General features: G+C 32.0%; 1 protein-coding gene across 1 annotated transcript in view; it reads left to right on the forward strand.

The window, feature by feature from the left end:
* LOC126890040 (zinc finger protein 235-like) overlaps positions 1 to 2,718 on the forward strand; it is an 88,664-nt gene extending 85,946 nt beyond the window's left edge. Inside the window, exon 2 of the mRNA XM_050658868.1 lies at positions 1,695 to 2,718. Coding sequence (XP_050514825.1) covers positions 1,695 to 2,563 — 869 coding nt within the window. The 3' untranslated portion in view covers positions 2,564 to 2,718. The remainder of the gene's footprint in view (positions 1 to 1,694) is intronic.
* Positions 2,719 to 19,836: the final 17,118 nt, after the last annotated feature.

Here is a 19,836-nt window from a genome sequence, read left to right on the forward strand (position 1 = left end):
GAAATATATTATTGTAAAAAGACACCATACTACAAGACAATTGTACCTTACGTTTCCTCAATGGTTAAAGTTCAACCCATTGTTTTACCACAGAAGTCACTCTTCAAGAATCCATTATCGAACAAGTAACCAATAATGAAGTATTGATAATGCCATCCACATCTGAACGAGTCCAATCAAAGTGCAAGAGAGACCAAATTTTCGAAGTCCACAGTCCATCTCGTCATCAGTATACCAGAAAATTGTGAAGTGACAATCAATCAATTGAAATTCAATAATGATATCAAAATACACAGAGGGAAAGCTCTAATTTTACCAAAAATAAAATATTTTTCTACAGAAAATCTACGAAAATTCCAAAACCATAATATTACCAAAATTCATTTTGAAAATCTTTACGCAATTAATAATATGGCAAAACAATTAGTACCAATAAGAGAAACAAGTACTACATTTCATACAACTCCATTAGTGACAACCTCAGTCATAGCAGTTATCCTAATCCTGATAATTCTATATATTACTAAACAAAGAAGACCAAAGCAACGGAACGAGAATGAAATAGAATTACAAGAAGATTCCGGCTTTGAAGAAGAAGATCCAGCAACCAGCATCCCAAAAATAACTCCATTATTTTTCGGACTCAGTGAGGGAGGAGTTACGCCACTGGATTCTGCAGATTCTAGGATACTAGAAACTACGCAATAATACCTTATAAATAGAGGGACTTTCAGATCATTCTAACTTTTGCTTAACTTTTGCTACTTGTATTTAACTTTGGTAACTTTGTTCAGTTTTGTTTAACACTTCTGTTGTTTCACATTTTGAAAATAGTTATAATTTATGTTTAAATAATAAAATACTTTTTTAAAAACACCTTCTCGAACGTCAAATATATAATTCGCGGCTGGCTTCGACTTAGTTCGTCATCAGCTCCATTGGTCTTCCACTAGCACAGTTCGCTAGCTTAAACCGGTGAGTCGTAAAACTGCGGTTGGTTGCAACTAAATTGATTGGAACCCGGCCGGTGACCAGTAAGTTTCTATTAGTGATGTAAATTTAGTACCTACTCGTTACAAAGTAGCGAGTATTTGTCCAATACCCAAAGAATTTAGTATCTACTCGTTACAGAGTAAGTATTTGTCCAATACCCAAAGTACCGATTCCTCGGTATTAGCAATTCTCATTACTTTCGTTATTTTTAGTATTACAGAATAAAACAATACGCTATAACCAAACAGGTACCTAAACTAAGTGAAATACCCAGATGTCAGTACCCGATGTTTCATTTCGGTTGAGAGATGATGCACCACGTACGTTTCTGTCTCTCCAGGCATCTTTAGTGGGACTACATGAGAGGTGTTCATGTAACCCCACTGAAGACGTCTGAAGAGACAGAGACGTAAGTATGGGGATGGTGAATCATCTCTGAACCGAAATGAAACATAAGCTGTTTTTTGAATTTTTCATTTTACTCGTATTTTAAATACACGCAATCAACTTTCGTTGGAATTTTTCCTAGACGAATAGGCGGAATGTGACTGCATATTGTAGAGTCCCTTTCGTCTTCTTTATTCGTCGTTTTGTCTTATAAATTGTAAAAGGCAGAGATTAAGGATGTTACCAGAAAGTGGTGCAGATTTATTGCTTAGTTCTCGGACTTCCCTTTTAGTTTAAATTTTTAAATATTTTAGGTTGTTCCCAGGAGGAGAACAAAATGAAAAGTATGGAAACATTAACTGCACATTCATCTCATACAGGAAGCTATACAAGTAGTCTGAGTCATGCTGAAGGAAAACCATTGAATAAAAATACGGAAGTAGTAACTGGGCGAAGATCTTATAAATGTGAAATTTGTTTTAAAAAGTTTACTCAAGCATCTAATTTGAAACTACATTTGAGAGTGCACACTGGTGAAAGACCCTACAAATGTGAAATTTGTTTTAAGCAGTTTAAAGCACGAGGTCATTTGAAAAGGCATTTGATGATGCACACTGGAGAAAAACCTAATAAGTGTGAAATTTGTTTTAAACAGTTTAGTGACGCAGGTAATTTAAAAATACATTTGAGATTACACACTGGAGAAAAACCGTACAAGTGTGAAATTTGTTTTAAGCAGTTTAAAGAACGAGGTAATTTGAAAAGGCATTTGATGATGCACACTGGAGAAAAACCTCATAAGTGTGAAATTTGTTTTAAACAGTTTAGTGAAGCAGGTAGTTTAAAAATACATTTGAGATTACACACTGGAGAAAAACCATACAAGTGTGAAACTTGTTTAAAGCAGTTTGCTTTCAAAGGTTCTTTGAAAAGTCATTTGAGAGTGCATACCGGAGAAAAACCTTATACATGTGAAATTTGTTTAAAGAAGTTTAATACTTCAAGTCCTTTGAAAAATCATTTGAGAACGCATACTGGAGAAAAACTTACAAAGTGTGAAATTTGTTTTAAACAGTTTAGTCAAATAGGTAATTTGAAAACACATTTGAGAATGCACACACTGGAGAACAGCCTTATAAGTGTGAAATTTGTTTTAAGCAATTCAGTCAAACATGTCATTTGAAAAGACATTTGAGAGTGCACACTGGAGAAAAACCTTATAAGTGTGAAATTTGTTTTAAGCAGTTTAAAGAACGAGGTCATTTGAAAAGGCATGTGAGAGTACACACTAGGGAAACACCTTTGTAGGGGAAAGGATGAGATTGCAATGAATAGTTATTTCGGACAACAGACTTAATAAAATATAAGTTTATTTAATTTAAAAATATATTCTTTTATCCCAGTCCAAAATAAAATCAAAATAACAAAATAAAAATAATATTCTAATTTTCGCTCCTGTTGAAATACCACACAGTTAATTAGAGAAAATAATGAAATTAGTCTCGGAAAAGTATTTCCTAGGCTCAACTAGTTCAAAAAAAGGAAAGTTTGTATAAGCGCGCACTATGCAATAAGCGGTCTTTTTCTCCCGGTTAAAGTTTGTACACGTTGAATGATAAATACTGATAGAAAAACAATTTTACCCTGTTCTGTATTTTGTTCTGCTTCTTTGTTCTTTCATCTAGCCAGATATCCAGAATTCATCTGTGAAGGTGCTACTAGGCGCACGAAAGAAAATGTGCGGGAACTATTTAAAAACACACGCGCGCGCACACGATAGTCTATTTGGTTTAGTAAAGCCGGTAAATTTTAGCGGTAAGTTTTCCACTTGGACGACGCAGAAACCGTAGATAAGAAGTACTTATTCGCTGTGAGCCGATGAGTAAAGGGGATTTGACACTTTTCGCCGGCGATGTTAGTGGCAGTTTTGTGCATTGAATTTGAACAAAAATTTTTATCAGAAGTTAACACTTGTAACGTCAAATAAATGTATTTTCTACTGACGTTTATAACGTCTAATTTAAAATTCTGTTTACTTTGTTGAAAAATGTAAATGTACAAACGAATGACGTCACGACGCGTTTTAGGCCACCTGTTTTAATTTGAATTTTTAATAGCCTTTGGGGGCCAAACGAAAGACCTACAAAAATTTTTTATCTTTGATACATGTTTTAAATTATGTTCTGTTGTGATTTATAACATTTTTTCGAATTTAAAAATTTATGCAAGTTCCCTATTGGTTCAATACTTCAATGCAATCAATTTGAACTTTTTATGATAAAATTAGTGAATTAGTCAGTATTTCGTTTGTATATTTTGAATCTAGGTATAAAAAATACGACTATATTAGTTGCAATAAATTATCAAATTGACAATATACAGTGTGTCGCATTTAAGATGAAGACACCCCTATATTTCGGCTATCAAAATATATACAGATTTGAAATTTGGCACAGTCATACAGGTTGATGGTTCATAATTTTTAAAATAGTCAACTGAAATTTAAATTTTAAACGCGGTGTACTGCGAATCCACAAACAGGGTGAATTTTCGATATGCGATTCGATTTGCTTCGCGTTAGAGATATCGAAAAAAGTTATTTGGAAAAGCTGTTCCAAATATTATTATAAGCCCACATAACAAATGTTATGACAAAATTCACACTTTTAGCGTTTTTTCTGTTGTTGTAGTCAGGATCCTAAATCCTAAAATTGGCTGTCCCGAGATGCATCTCGAGACAGCCAAAAACGGTTTTTTCAATTTTTTCGTTCTTTCCGCTCAGATATTAAAAATTCTGCCTCTGCCATTCAAAATAACGACAAAAAAGACATAAAAAACTACTATTTCAAAGTTGGCCAAATCATATTTACATAACCTAAAAAATTTTTGAAAATTTCAAAAAATTTTCTTGGGCTCATTTTTCATTATAAAAATCTGAAAAAAATCAGGCTGTTTTGTATTCAAAATATACATCCTCTTGAATTTTTTCAGATTTTTTAAATTAAAATTGCGCTTACAAAAAAATAAAACCTAAAAATTCTTCTTTTCTCAATTTAAGAGGTTTTAGGACCTCTGGGAAGATAAAAATTTGCATGAAGGCATAATTTTATATCCTTTAGCGAAAACATAAGTAGCGGCGCTGATCGGTGCGGGGGCATTTTTGACCATCTTATCCCGCTATAGCCTTTGTTTTAAACAACAGTTTAATCAAACGTGTAATTTAAAAAACATTTAAGAGTGCACTCTGGAGAACAGCCGTATGTGAAATTTGTTTTAAACAGTTTAATCAAGCAGGTAGTTTAAAAATACATTTGAGATTACACACTAGGGTAACACCTTTGTAAGGGAAAGGATGAGATTGTAATGGGTAGTTCTTTCGGACAACAGACTCAACACATAGGTTTGTTTAAAATAAAAATATATTCGTTTATCCCAGTCCAAAATAAAATAACAAAATATAAATAATATTCTAATCATTGCTAAATCCGTTGCGAAGAAAGCCCCGTTGGTGGTTATCTGTAAAGAAATGTATTTACTAATTTCAAAACACGGTAACAATGTTAGTATAATACAAGAATCAATCATTCAGTACATAGTACATGACTGTGCGCGATTCCTCAATTCGAAATCAAGTTATTAAATATTTACACTTTACACACACATACTAGTCAAGGGCACATCTGTTTTGAGATGAATGTTGAGAGGTGACTAAATTTTTTTTACAGAAATTGCATGGAAATAACTCGTATAATAATAATTGAGTTATCCTCCCATTCAAAAAGGTCCGGAACATCGTTTAAAAAATCAAAATGTCAAAAAATGAAGGAAAAATTCGATTTTTTTTTTCGTTTTTTTTATTACAACTTTAAAAGTATTCATTTCCGAGAAACGTTGCACCGACATAATAGTTGCCTAATTAAATTTCCTACAAGATAAAATTGGTTAAAAATTGTTACCCTTGTTGCAAAACAGCAATAATTGCGAAAAAACATAAAAAACGAGTATTCGCATTTCACTTTTTTCGACCATTTATGCTACACTTAGGACCTTCATATTTCACCCAGAAAAACTTTATGGCATATGGCATAATAAAACAATAGTGTAAGTTTCATTAAGATCGGTTCAATAGATTTTGCAATCCAGCTTTCGCAAAAATATGCATGTTTTCAAAATGTTGCAGAACTGAAAATAAAACAGATAGCAAGTTGAAATTTTTTTGACATATAGAAGAACATGGTACCTTTCTTTTGCAATTTGCAAAATATAAATCGGTTAATTAGTACGACGTCAGGAATTTTTTTAAATGAACAATAATTTTTGGTGCTACGCGCAGGACAGCAGACGTTTGCCCTGATTGGGCATTCCAATGACCTGTCAAAAATTATCGAATATTGCGGCTGTGGACAAACAGATATGTGTTGTTGTTAATACTTGTTAAGTTGCTGTTTTAGTTTTTATTGTTTTGAGAACAGAGAAAATAGTAAGTTTATAGGTGTAGTTATTTTTTAAAAGCAACAGGTAAAAGTTAAAATATATGAACAAAGAAAGTTTTTGCTAACACAAGTATTATCTCAAAGGACAGAGTATGTGTTTTTATTTTGCAATAAACAAATTTATTTATATCGAAATGTACTAAAAATTAAAATTTATCAATACGTTATTTGTGATTTTCGCTTTGACTTACATCAGTTTAAAAAAATGATAAAAATCGCTTCGCTAGAACCCAAGACAATGCAATTTTTTTATGTTTCCATTTTGAAAGTAAGATTTCATTTTTTTTTCTCAGCTCAATAATTAGTATTTTTTACTGGTCCGGAATATGATTATTAATTTTTTTAATGTGTTTGTGATTTTCAAACATGAAAGTTTGTACATAGAAGGAGCTTCAAATGACAAACATTTTAGCACGAGAAAAATTCACCTATTGTTTATACTTTTGTACATTAGTACATTCATGGTTGGTTCTGAATAGTCGCTAATTGTTTGAGCTCCCGATAAATTTAAAAATAAAGTGGTAACCGCAGCAAATTAATTATTTAAAATTTGAAAGACTAAGTAACACATCGTATATTATTAGTGAGTGAAAGATTTAAACAAAAACAATGGTGATTACCAGAGAAATCCGAGAAGAAATAGAACAAGCTGTAAATTCAGCTATTAGTAAGTGTATAAAAAGCGATACTCTTATCAGTGATATTTCAAAGCAAGTTTCTCAGTCAGTTATAAACACAATTGAACAGAAACTAAAAACGATTGAGGAATCAGTGGCGGAGTTGAAGCGAATATATGAATTGAAAATTGAAAACTTTGAAAACAAAATGCTGAAATTGGAAGATAAATTTACCAACGCCGATTTAGTAGAAAGCAAAATGGAAATGAAAATGGACCAGATAGACCAATCCATGCGAGCAACTAGCCTGAGAATATTTGATATGAAAGAGAAACCTCAAGAAAATACGTCCGAAGAAATTATAAATATACTCAGCAAAAAAATGTCTATTACCCTGTCAGATAACGACATTGTGTCGTGCTATAGAATTGGTAAGATGCAACAGAATAAAGTTAGAGGCATTTTCTTAAAATTAAACTATTTTACTACTAAAAAACTTATTTATGGAAAAAAAAGTTATTGAAAGGCACTGGTATAGTTATACGTGAAGATTTAACCCCCTTAAGAGTCAAGATGCTGAACCACGCTATAGAAAAATTTGGTTTAACAAATGTTTGGTCTGATAATGGTAAACTTCATATTACTAAGGACGGTAAAGTGATGATTGCAAGAAATAAAGACGAATTTGAAAAATAAGTTAATTAGTTATCTCTGCATATTGTTCAGGTATTTATTTTGATTCAATTAGGTTGTGGTAATTTATTGTTTTTATTTCTTTTTATATTTTTATATTTTTTGTTCTTATCTACTTATTTCTACAAAATATGAACCAGAATGAAGTGTTCTATCGGTTCAGTATTAACTGCTTTTGTGTTGATTTTATTTTATATACTTTTCTCTCACGTACTACATAATTGCAGTAACCAGTTTAGCACTTGTAAGATAATTTTTCTTTTATTCTCTTTTTGTTATTTCGGGAGTTCAGACGTAGAAATCTGAATGATGATTGATTATTTGGATAATTTAGATAATGAGATAAACACAATGGTGTTTAACAATTTTGAGGATAGCATGCAGAACAGGACTGACGGCGATAGATACTCTTTGGGCATCGTTCACTTTAATATAAGAAGTATACAAAAAAATTTTCAGGAACTTCTAGTGTACATTGAAGTGTCCAAAAACATGTTCGATGTTATAATTTTGTCAGAAACTAGAGAAATAACTGATCTTAGTAACTATATAATACCAGGTTTTACTATTCATTATAATGAATCATTAGCTAATAAATGTGATGGTGTTGTTGTTTATATTAGGAATAATTTAGGTGCCTCGGTAAATATATTACCCATCAATGAAAGTAAATTTTTAAGGGTTACCTTCTCTAGTAAAAAATTATCTAATACAATTTGCAAAATAGGTATAACGGCTTTTTATAGGCTTCCATCAACAGATATTAAACAATTTTTAGGGGATTTGGGTGAATATTTTGGAACAATACAAAAACAAAATATTGAAATATTTGCAGGTGATATTAATATTGATTTAAAAAAAAAGAGATGAAGTTTATACAAACAGTTATTTGAATATATTAAATTCTAATGGTTTTGTTTCCTATATAACAAGCCAACGAGAGTAACAATAAATACAAAATCAATCATTGATCATATATTTATAGAAACACAAGCTAATCTAAAACAGCAAATTAGTATTGATCCGTTCGTTTTTCACACTGACATGACTGATCACTTCACTCCAGCCGTTTTAGTAAATAATCAAACTAAAAAAAACCCTACACCTGAATCTCCAGTCATAATTAAAAACCTTAATATCGGAAAACTACAACAGCTTCTAAAAAAATGAACATTGGAATGATATTTATATAAACAAAATAGATTGTCAAGTTGCATATGATACGTTTATAAATAACTTAAATAATTACATACAAACCTCTACGGAGGTAAAAAGTATGAATAAAAAAATATCAAAAATAAAACCCTGGATAACGGTGGGGCTGGTATCGTCAATCAAACGACGAGATTTTCTTAAAAAGAAATTATTAAAATAATTTTCACCAGCACTTAATGCTGAATATAAAAATTATAGAAACAAACTTAATAGTCTACTAAAAAAAACCAAGAATGACTTTTATCAAAATAAAATTCATGAAGCTGGTGGAAACACAAAAAAAATGTGGAATATTATAAATGATCTCTGGTCGGAATCAAAAATCTAAAAACATTGAACACATATCAATTGTTAATGACAATATAACTGTAAGTAATAACAAAGAAAAAGCAGATATGTTTAATAATTTCTTTTCTAATATTGGTGCTGATATGGCAAATAGAATACCGGTGACAAGTATACCTGATAATTTTATTGCTAATGATAAGGTTGAATCTAGCTTATTCTTAAAACCAGTAACTAAAAATGAAGTAACAATACCTACTAATTTACTTACTTACTTACTTACTTAAGCCGTCCTCTTGTACCTTACGGTGTCGAGGTAAGTGGAGAAATGAGACGTCTCCATCCCTTTCGGTCGGTAGCTAGTCTTTCTGCTTCTCTCCACCCAATATTTCTTTTTCCGCAAGCCTTTCCAATATTTGCATTCCACGTTTTTGCTGGCCTGCCTCTTCTTCGTTTGTTGTCAGATGCCGCTTTCCATACCCTCTTTACAGTTCTACCTTCACTCATTCTCGCCATATGTCCGAACCACGATAACTGTTTCGTTTCAAGTCTGTCTAAGGTCCTTCCAACACCGCACCTTTCACGTATGTCTTCATTTCTTATACGATCACGTCTGGTCACCCCGGATACCGCACGTAAATATCGCATTTCGCATGCTTGGATTTTACTACGGATGTTGTCGTTCACTGTCCACGTTTCACTACCGTAGAGTAGCACCGGCTCGTATACGGTTTGAAATACTTTCATTTTTGTTTTCAGGCTTACTTCTTTCTTCCTAATAAAACTTTTATTTAGTGCATAGTATAATTTTGTTGCACTCATTACCCTGCTGTTTATTTCTGGTTCTATATTTCCTTGCCCATTCATTGTTGATCCTAGATACTTGAAGTCCTCAACTTGTGTAATGGTCTCATTATTCAACTTAACATTTATATTTTCTTGTGTTTTCGATATTACTAAAGCTTCTGTTTTTTCAATATTTATTCTCATCCCAAATTTCTTAAAGGCTTCATTCCAAACATTCACATTTACTTGCAAGTCTTTTTCTGATTTTGCCACAATAACCAGGTCATCGGCATATATCAACTCTGACACGCAAACTTGTTGAAGTTTATACACCCCAACCCTAGTTCTTTTTACCTTACCCCTGCATTCTTTTGCAATTTCGTCCATTAGAGTGATAAATAACAAAGGACTCAGAACACCACCTTGTCTTACACCTGTCCTTGTGTAGAATTCAAGAGATGAGCAATTGTTCGTTCTTACATTATTACGTGTACATTTATATATACTCTTTATTGCTTGGATTAACTTCGGTTTCACATTTCTACGGTTTAATATTTCCCAGATCTTGTTACGTGGCGCCCGATCAAATGCTTTTTCCAAGTCCACAAAACAGAGATACAACTTACTGTTATGCTCTAGGGCTTTTTCTGATAACTGTCTCACCGTGAATATGAGATCGGTTGTACCTCGCCCTGGCCTAAAGCCGCATTGGCTGTCATCCAGTGTGGTCTCGATCTTTTCTCAAAGCTTTTTCTCTAGTATTATTTCGTAGATTTTACTAGCAACTACCAACAATGATATTCCTCTATAGTTAGAACACTTATGTTTATCGCCTTTTTTGTGTAATGGTAGAATAGTTGCAAGCGTCCAATCTCTAGGTATGCATCCGGTACGCCAACAGCTCCTTATGATCTTCCATAGTAATTGTAATCCTTCTCCTTCCATATATTTAATTAGCTCAGCCTTAATATTATCGTGTCCTGCAGCCTTGCCATTTTTTAATTTTAAAATTGCTTCCCTGTATTCTTCGTATGTTATGTCATCATCATCTTGTTGTTCATTTAAATTGTACTCCTCCCTGTCATTCTCTATTTCGTTGTTGTCTCCCATTAATAACTCCATAAAATGTTCTCGCCATCTTTCGGTAATCTCTTCATTTTTTAATAATATGTTACCATCTTTGTCCTCTAAACCTGTTAATCCGTTTGATTTTTTTTGTCTTAGATTTTTTAAAGTCCTATAAAGCAACTTCGCATTCCCCTTACTATCACTTTCCATTTTATTTCCAAATTCTTCCCATTGTCGATTCTTAGCTTCTTTAATTTTATTTTTAACCAGTATTCTCTGTTCCTTATATTCTTGATAATTACTTTCACTTTTATTGCTTATATACTTTTTCCACAATTTTTTCTTCTTCGAAACTTCCAATTTTATGTCATTATTCCACCAAGCTGTACCTTTCAGATATCTTCCTTTCGTTACCCCACATACTTTACTCCCAGTTGCGTACACCAGCTCCTTAAAAATGTTCCATAATATTTCTATATCCTCCTCATTTTTCCAATTTGTTTTTCGTATTTCTTCATTTAATTTACGACAGTATTCTTTCCTAATATTTTCAGACTGAAGTTTGTATACTTTAATACTTGGTTGTTCGTAGCGATTTTCTTCATTTTTAATATTAAATGCCTGTTCTCTCCTTGTCTTTACTTTAGTTTCAACGAGAAAATGATCCGAGCTGATCTCATAGCCTCTTTTAACACGCACGTCCGCTATTTCATTTTTGTATCTGTTCTGTACTAATACTAGGTCAATAACGGATTTTTCGTTCCGCGAATCCATCACTCGTGTGTATTTATGAATCTCCTTGTGTTGAAAAAATGTGTTACTAACTTGCATATCATTCATGATGCAAAACTCGATGACTCTTTGTCCATTATTATTCCTGACCATTTCTCCATATGGTCCTATAGGGTAGTCATATTCATTGCTTGACCCCACTCGCCCATTAAAATCGCCTACTATTATGACCTTATGATTTATTTGGTCCATTTCGTCCTGCAATTGTTCCCAGAAGCTATCTTTGAGTTCCTTGGCTTCATTTTCCGATGGTCCATACCCAACAATAATTGTTGTCTTCTCGTTTTTACTCATATCTATTCTAAGGAGTCTTTCCGAAATATTTTTCCATCTAGTGATATTTTTATGCTCATTTCTGTGAACCATTAGGGCAACTCCTGCCCTCGCACGTTCTGACTCATTAACACCTCTAAAAATCATGTAGTGCTCATTTCTCATTTTAATACATCCACTACCTTTTCTCTTTGTTTCAGTTAATGCTAAAAAATCCATTTTTGTGTTTTCAAACTCATCAATAAGTTCCTCTTCTTTACCATTTAGACTTTGTATATTCCACAACCCAATTTTCCAATACTTATTTTGTTTTTCATTTTTTGCATTCATAGTTCTTTCATTGTCTGTATTTTTATGGTTTAGTTTTTGCATATTTTTGTCAAGACTCGCATCGATTTTGTTATATTCTCTCATGTCCATAATCTGTGCCATGTTCGTATCCATATCCATCCTCGAATTTGCATTAACTAGTAGTTTTTTAAACCAGTTGCTGCTACATTATCTCTGACTATTTCTATATTATTCGTACTATGGTTCCATCTCCATTTGGTGTCTTCAATAACGATAAAACCATAACCCATTTTTATTCTTTTGCCATTTGCCTTTTCTTTTGCTGCTATATGTCAAGATTTTTCTGCATATCAATCTCTTTAAGTGTTAAATCGCATTCAATGTATACGCGGTGTTGTCTATAACTTCTAAGATTACTTTTTGCTTTTAGTACTCTTAGTTTGTCTTCAAAATTACTAAACTCAATAATGCACATATTGTCGTTGATCTTTTGTACCTTATTTAACTCTGCCATTATTCGCAGCTCTTTATTTAAAAAGTTTCCTATTTCATTCTTAAGCTGTTCCATATCAGACGTACTTATTGGCAAACCCTTCATTATTAAATTATTTTTCTTTCTTTCTTTTTGGCAGATTTCTAAAGTTAGCTCTAATTTATCCATTTTTTGTTTCATACTCATCATTTCCTTTTTTAAATTTTCATTTTCTTGAATTATTTGTTTAATCTTTTCTTTGTACTCGCTATTCTCTTTTTTGAGTTCTTTCATTTCTCCTACCAACTCACCTACCATGTTTTTTATATCCTCTAGTTCCTTATCTTTCTTTTTATTATCAGTTATTAACGTTTTCATCAGTTCCGTAATTTCATTCTCTCTACCTCCAGCATTCTTTGTATCGGGAGATCGATATACTTTTCTGCTCTTACTAAAGATTCCGTCAAATTCATTTCCTTTCCTTTTACCATCCTCTGATAAATAAGTGTCGCTGCCGCTGTCAGTCATCTTAATTTCAATTACTATTATAATTAATTGTTTGACTGTATTTTACTGGTATTCCTATTTCTATCTGAATGTTGTTTGTTTTTATTTATAAAATAAATATATGTTTTGCAATCAATTTGCTATTTACAGTAAAGGTTTAATTCAAATTGTTTATGCACGAGGAATTTGACACCGATTTCAACTAGGTCAAATTTATAAAACCATTACTAATTAAAAAATCACTTACCGCTCGCAAAATGTTAAATCAAAATCCTTCTGTGTCCTTTGTACACAAACAACATTCACAACACTAAATAATCCTAAATCAATCCTAAATCACTTTTAAATCAATTTACATCACATATCTAAATGGTTTTCGTGGTAAAGCCCGAATCCGAGTTGTTTACCGCCGAGTCACATAAAATACGTGCAACCTCCTCGCTTGCTTCAACTCAACTCCAATACCTACTAATATCAAAGTTATTTGATATTAGGGGATTTGGGTGAATATTTTGGAACAATACAAAAACAAAATATTGAAATATTTGCAGGTGATATTAATATTGATTTAAAAAAAAAGAGATGAAGTTTATACAAACAGTTACCTATTTGAATATATTAAATTCTAATGGTTTTGTTTCCTATATAAACAAGCCAACGAGAGTAACAATAAATACAAAATCAATCATTGATCATATATTTATAGAAACACAAGCTAATCTAAAACAGCAAATTAGTATTGATCCGTTCGTTTTTCACACTGACATGACTGATCACTTCACTCCAGCCGTTTTGGTAAATAATCAAACTAAAAAAAACCCTACACCTGAATCTCCAGTCATAATTAAAAACCTTAATATCGGAAAACTACAACAGCTTCTAAAAAAATGAACATTGGAATGATATTTATATAAAAATAGATTCTCAAGTTGCATATGATACGTTTATAAATAACTTAAATAATTACATACAAACCTCTACGGAGGTAAAAAGTATGAATAAAAAAATATCAAAAATAAAACCCTGGATAACGGTGGGGCTGGTATCGTCAATCAAACGACGAGATTTTCTTAAAAAGAAATTATTAAAATAATTTTCACCAGCACTTAATGCTGAATATAAAAATTATAGAAACAAACTTAATAGTCTACTAAAAAAAACCAAGAATGACTTTTATCAAAATAAAATTCATGAAGCTGGTGGAAACACAAAAAAAATGTGGAATATTATAAATGATCTCTGGTCGGAATCAAAAATCTAAAAACATTGAACACATATCAATTGTTAATGACAATATAACTGTAAGTAATAACAAAGAAAAAGCAGATATGTTTAATAATTTCTTTTCTAATATTGGTGCTGATATGGCAAATAGAATACCGGTGACAAGTATACCTGATAATTTTATTGCTAATGATAAGGTTGAATCTAGCTTATTCTTAAAACCAGTAACTAAAAATGAAGTAACAATACCTACTAATATCAAAGTTAAAAAATAACTGTGCTCCTGGACCAGATAAATTGTATGCTAAAACAATAAAAAATATCCATGATCTAATCTCACAGCCTTTAACTCATATTATAAATTTGTGTTTTCAAAGTGGTAAAATACCACTACAATGGAAAGAATCTACAGTCACCCCCATTTTTAAATCCGAAAATTCGAGTAAACTGAACAACTATAGGCCCATTTCTTTAATAAATAATTTTGCTAAAATATTTGAAATGGCCCTAAAAGAAAGGTTGCTTGAATTTTTTCATATAAATAAGGTTATTTCAGATAAGCAATTTGGTTTTGTAAAAAAATCAAGTACAGAAAGGGCTGTAGTTGACCTACTGGAGAAAGTGATAGGAGCTGTGGATGAATCATTGAAATGCGTAGTGGTTTTCCTTGATTTAGCTAAGGCGTTTGACACGGTCTCTCATAAAATTCTCTTAGATAAACTAAGTAATTATGGGGTTAGGGGAATTGCACTAAATCTAATAGCAGATTATTTGTCGGAAAGAGCTCAACGAGTAAAAATTGGCCCAGAATTGAGTTCTGAAACTACAATAAAATTCGGAGTACCACAAGGAACAGTATTAGAACCACTTTTATTTAATATTTATCTGAACAATATCACAAGAATTAATAGTTTCAACGGCCACATTGTTTGTTATGCCGATGGCAGCAATATTATTTATGGGGAAAACATGGGAGGAGGTTAAAACCAGCTCTGAAATGAACCTAAAACAGCAAAACTTATGCCTAAAATTTAACAAACTGACATTAAATATTAATAAAACAAAATATATCGCCTTTAGCCCAACAATTTGTTGACCAACCTACAAATTTTCATATAAAATTGCATAACGCAAAATGTCAAGGAGAAAATTGTGACTGTTCTTCAATAGAAAAAGTTTTCTCTATAAAGTATTTAGGTGTCTTCATAGATCAACATTTACGTTGGTCAGACCATATCACTCATGTCAGTAAACGAATAAGGGCTCTAATGCATAAATTTTATATCTTAAGAGATATTCTACCCAGGAAAAAATTAATCATGGTTTATAACTCGCTTGCAGAATCAGTCTTAAGATATTGTATTGTAGCATGGGGTGGCGCGTTTAACAAAACTCTTAACATTTTAGAAACAGTTCAAAATACTCTATTAAAAATAATTTTTAAAAAAAGAAAACTGCATCCAACAAAAAAATTATATGATGAATCCGAGATATTTAGTGTTAAATCCCTCTACATCTACAAATGTGTTTTAAATGTTTATATAAACTAAAAAAAAATTTAAATTTCAAAGCAACCGATTAACTCGATCAGTAACAAATATGGATATTAGTATTCAGCAGTTCAAAAAATCAGTAACACAAAGATCCCTAATGTTCTTTGGACCTAAATTTTATAACATAATTCCTATACATATCAAACAAGAACCTAAATTATTTAAATTTAAAAAATACATAAAAACCTATCTAAAAACCCACTTACAATTATTTTTGGACGCAATGTCTTAATGTATGAACGACAGCATAATCAGAGTAGAATTTGGGTGTATATTGGTATTATAATTACCAAAGTATTCAGCAGCTAGAGAGGTTTACCGTCCGTCTTGTTCTGTTGCATTATCTCTTCGATAGTTAGGTATGTTACTTCTTAGTTCCAACCTTAATACTACTTTTATGTACAATTGATACAGTTTCGATTGACATAGTACAGTGCAAAACAGGCAACTCTTGCCTAGGCATGGTGCTGAGTCAGTCGATACTAATAATAATATAAGATCTAAATGTAAAATGTTGTACACACATATTTTTGAATAAATTTGAATTTGAATTTGAACTTTGTTGTAAATGGCCCTCAACTTTGTTTAAAAGGTATTTTATTTGTTTATAAGCAGAAAAATTCAATGAAAATGAAAGGTACAGTGTTCCTCTATATGTAAAAATAATTGTTTTACTTTCAATCCTGCAACATTTTGAAAAAAAATGCATTTTTTTTACGAAAGCTGGATTGCACAACCTTTTAAACTGATCTTAATGAGATTTACAGTATTATTTTATTATATATGTAATACAGTTTTTCTGGATGAAATATGAAGGGCTTAAGTGTGACATAAATGGTTGAAAAAAGTAAAATGCAAATACTTGTTTTTTTTTATGTTTTTTCGCAATTATTGCTATTTTGCAAGGAGGTTGACAATTTTTAAAATTTTTGACCAATGCTATCTTGTAGGAAATTTAATTACGCAACTTTTATGTTAGTGCAACTTTTCTCGGAAATTAATAGTTTTAAAGTTATAGTCAAAAAACGAAGAAAAAAATCGAATTTTTCCTTCATTTTTTGGCATTTTGATTATTTAAACAATGTTCCGGACCTTTTTGAGTGGGAGGATAACTCAAATATTATTATATGAGTTATTTTCAGGTAATTTCTGCAAAAAAATATGAGTCACCTCTCAACATGATGCGCCCTGGACTATACATCGACTGGTCTTCAAACTGAAGTTGGAAGTAGCCACTCAGTGCGCGATTACAAACGTCGCGATCAATTCATCAATTCTAAATCGTTCCGCAGCTGACTTCGATTCAGTTCATCTTCTCCACACCTTATTATAAATTACCGCTCCCAAAACAAACACATGGGAAAATCTACATTGGTGGACCATATAGAAAAACAAAACAAAGGGACTGTTCTATAATTTCAGGAATAAACTGAACTGAACAATTGAATTAAATTACAATTTTTCCATTACAATAATTGTCAAAAAGTTTGACAACAAGATTGAATTGAATAGTTAACTTAGTGTTGGAAAAGTTAAAGATGTAATAGGGTATTAAAAATCACGAAATTATATACAAAATTATGAGATGAAACAACAGTATTCTTTATATATAAAAAAATACAAAAACAGAAACCACAAAATTTATTTGATAAAAAAATGAAATTTTCTTCTTAACAGCAAATAATGGATGTGGTGATCTAACGTGAAAAAGATGAGGCCTTAGATTCAGAATCTATTTCCATCATTAGCTCATTGGTCATGGTCATCTACATTCTGCGTTCAATGTACTGATGAGAAGTTGTGGGATTTTGTTTTTCATGAGTCGCCAACTCACTCATACAGAGTTCAGCAGTAAGCCGGTTTCTTTTAGAGCAGTGGATAAAAAACCATAAGAACTGTAACTTCTTTCAGTCGCTGCACTGGATGAAGGCATGCTTAATATATCAACTGCTATTTTAGTTCATTTTGTTCCGAAACATGTACCTTTCCACCATACGATTGGGTCTAGTTTTTCAATTTATTTTACAACGTATGGTTTTCCAAAAAATCCCTCCTTAGACCGATAAAGTGCCAAATCTGCCATTATTTCAGCCGAGTCATCACCATATTTTAAAGTTGCTAAATTATCTATAAACTCAGTTCCCTCAACTTGTTCTTCTCTGCTTAAATGAACACCATTCTAAATATTTGCACGTTAATATGGCACCAAAACAATAAATACTGACACTGTAAACACCCTAGCTAGTGGTTCATGGGATTCCCCAGCCCCGACTACTTCGATTTTGTTACTTTGACCCAAGTTAGTTACGCCGTAAGTAACAACGTATTCGGAGTTATGCTCATAATCATATCCATAAAATTTTAAAATGCCTCTCCTCTAAAATCGTCTTTTTTTACTTAAGCCTACGTCGCCGCAGGCTTAAGTCAAAATTTGACGAAATTGACTTATTAATGCAGATCTACTAAAAATAACAGTATGACGTTAATAATAATAGTCGCTAAGACGTGGCACCAAGTGTCTATATTTGTTTGGCGCGAAATTAGTTAAATACTTAACATTTTCGTATGAATACAGACCCAAGTTAGTTACGCCGCAGAATAGCGCAGAATGTGAAGCAATTTGTGTATTTACTTCTCGCCAAGGACGACCGGTCTTATACTTATGATTAGTTTTTGTGAAAATTCTCTCTAAAATAAGGACCCTTTTTAGTTAGGTAAGCGTTTTAACAAAGTTGAAGTAAATGTTTCTGAGGAAAAAAGACTAAAATCATCTAAAATGTAAAAGGGGTTAACAAAAACACTTTATAAATTTATCTAGTTATCACAGTTTGTATTTAGATATATTTCTAACAAAATTGTATAGGTAATTTCTTTAAAGTAACAACTTATTCGGAGTTATGGTCATAATCATATCCATACAATTTTAAAATGCCTCTCCTCTAAAATAGTCTTTTTTGACTTAAGCGTACGTTCTTGCGAAGCTGCGATATATGTAAAATACATAAACCCGCCATATTCCACCCGCCATTTTTTTGCAATTTAGACTTCGGATTTGTAATTGGCGACCTCAAAAACCCCTGGATGCCTAATTTCATGCAAATCAAAAAACGCTTTCATATTTTGGCCATCTTTTCGGGTTTTTGGACCACTGTGCGACTGCTCAGTATAAATAATTAAATATTTATACCGGAGTATGGTTAGAACGACCTCTAATGGGGAATATCGAATGAGTGTCGATAAAGATTCAAGTAAACTGTTTACCCAGGTATGAAACTACCAAACGGGCGACGCTTAGGAAAATATTCCACCAACGCGTCTCAGTTTAAACGGGTAAACAGTTTACTTGAATCGTTATCGACACTCGTTTCATCTTTCCCCGTTAGAGGTCGTTCTAACCATACTCCGATATAAATGTTTAATTATTTATACCGAGCAGTCGGTGCCATGCCATGATACTATAAATAACGAGATAGTATCTTCGATGACGTAATTAGCCAACCGAGGTTTAACCGGGACATAAAGTACCGGCCCTTAGTTTACAACCGCGAACAATTCAAACTAATCGGATATTACGAATGATTACGAAAATACGAATATATTATCTTGTTATTTATGGTATCATGGTCGGTGCATTTTGATTCAAATCGGTCTTCTTGCAAAGCCTCTTTGATAACGGGTAAACCTAGAAACACGTGTAAGGGGATGACCAGAGACACAATTTGAATCAAAACGAAACCGTTTATTTTTATATTTAAACTTAGAAATGTCAACTTTGGCTATAATTTTACTTTATTTATTCATCATCATCGAGGTATTTCCTTCCTGGTGGAATATTTACGACTCTTACTTAGAGCTCTTTGATTCATAAGTCCCTGCAGTTCCTCACAAAAGTTATATATCTTTCATGACTTCGTCCTCCCATTTCTCTAGGTCTTTACTGAATAGTGTGCTATATACCACTCCAATAGTCTCCAGTTTCTATTGCAATTGTGTTTGTGTTACCTTTTTATTTCGTGATCTTAGCTCGGGATCTATCACGTCAATCAAGTTAGCAGAACACAGTTATTATTGTACCATAATTAAGTCTAGATTAAATGCAAATTTAATGTTCCAAGAAGTTATCATGAAAAAGTTATCGCATTTTCTGTCAACTTGATTTCAAGCTAGCAGAACAGTGGTTAAAAAAT

Source organism: Diabrotica virgifera, chromosome 8 (assembly GCF_917563875.1).
Source record: "Diabrotica virgifera virgifera chromosome 8, PGI_DIABVI_V3a".
Taxonomy (NCBI): Eukaryota; Metazoa; Arthropoda; class Insecta; order Coleoptera; family Chrysomelidae; genus Diabrotica; species Diabrotica virgifera.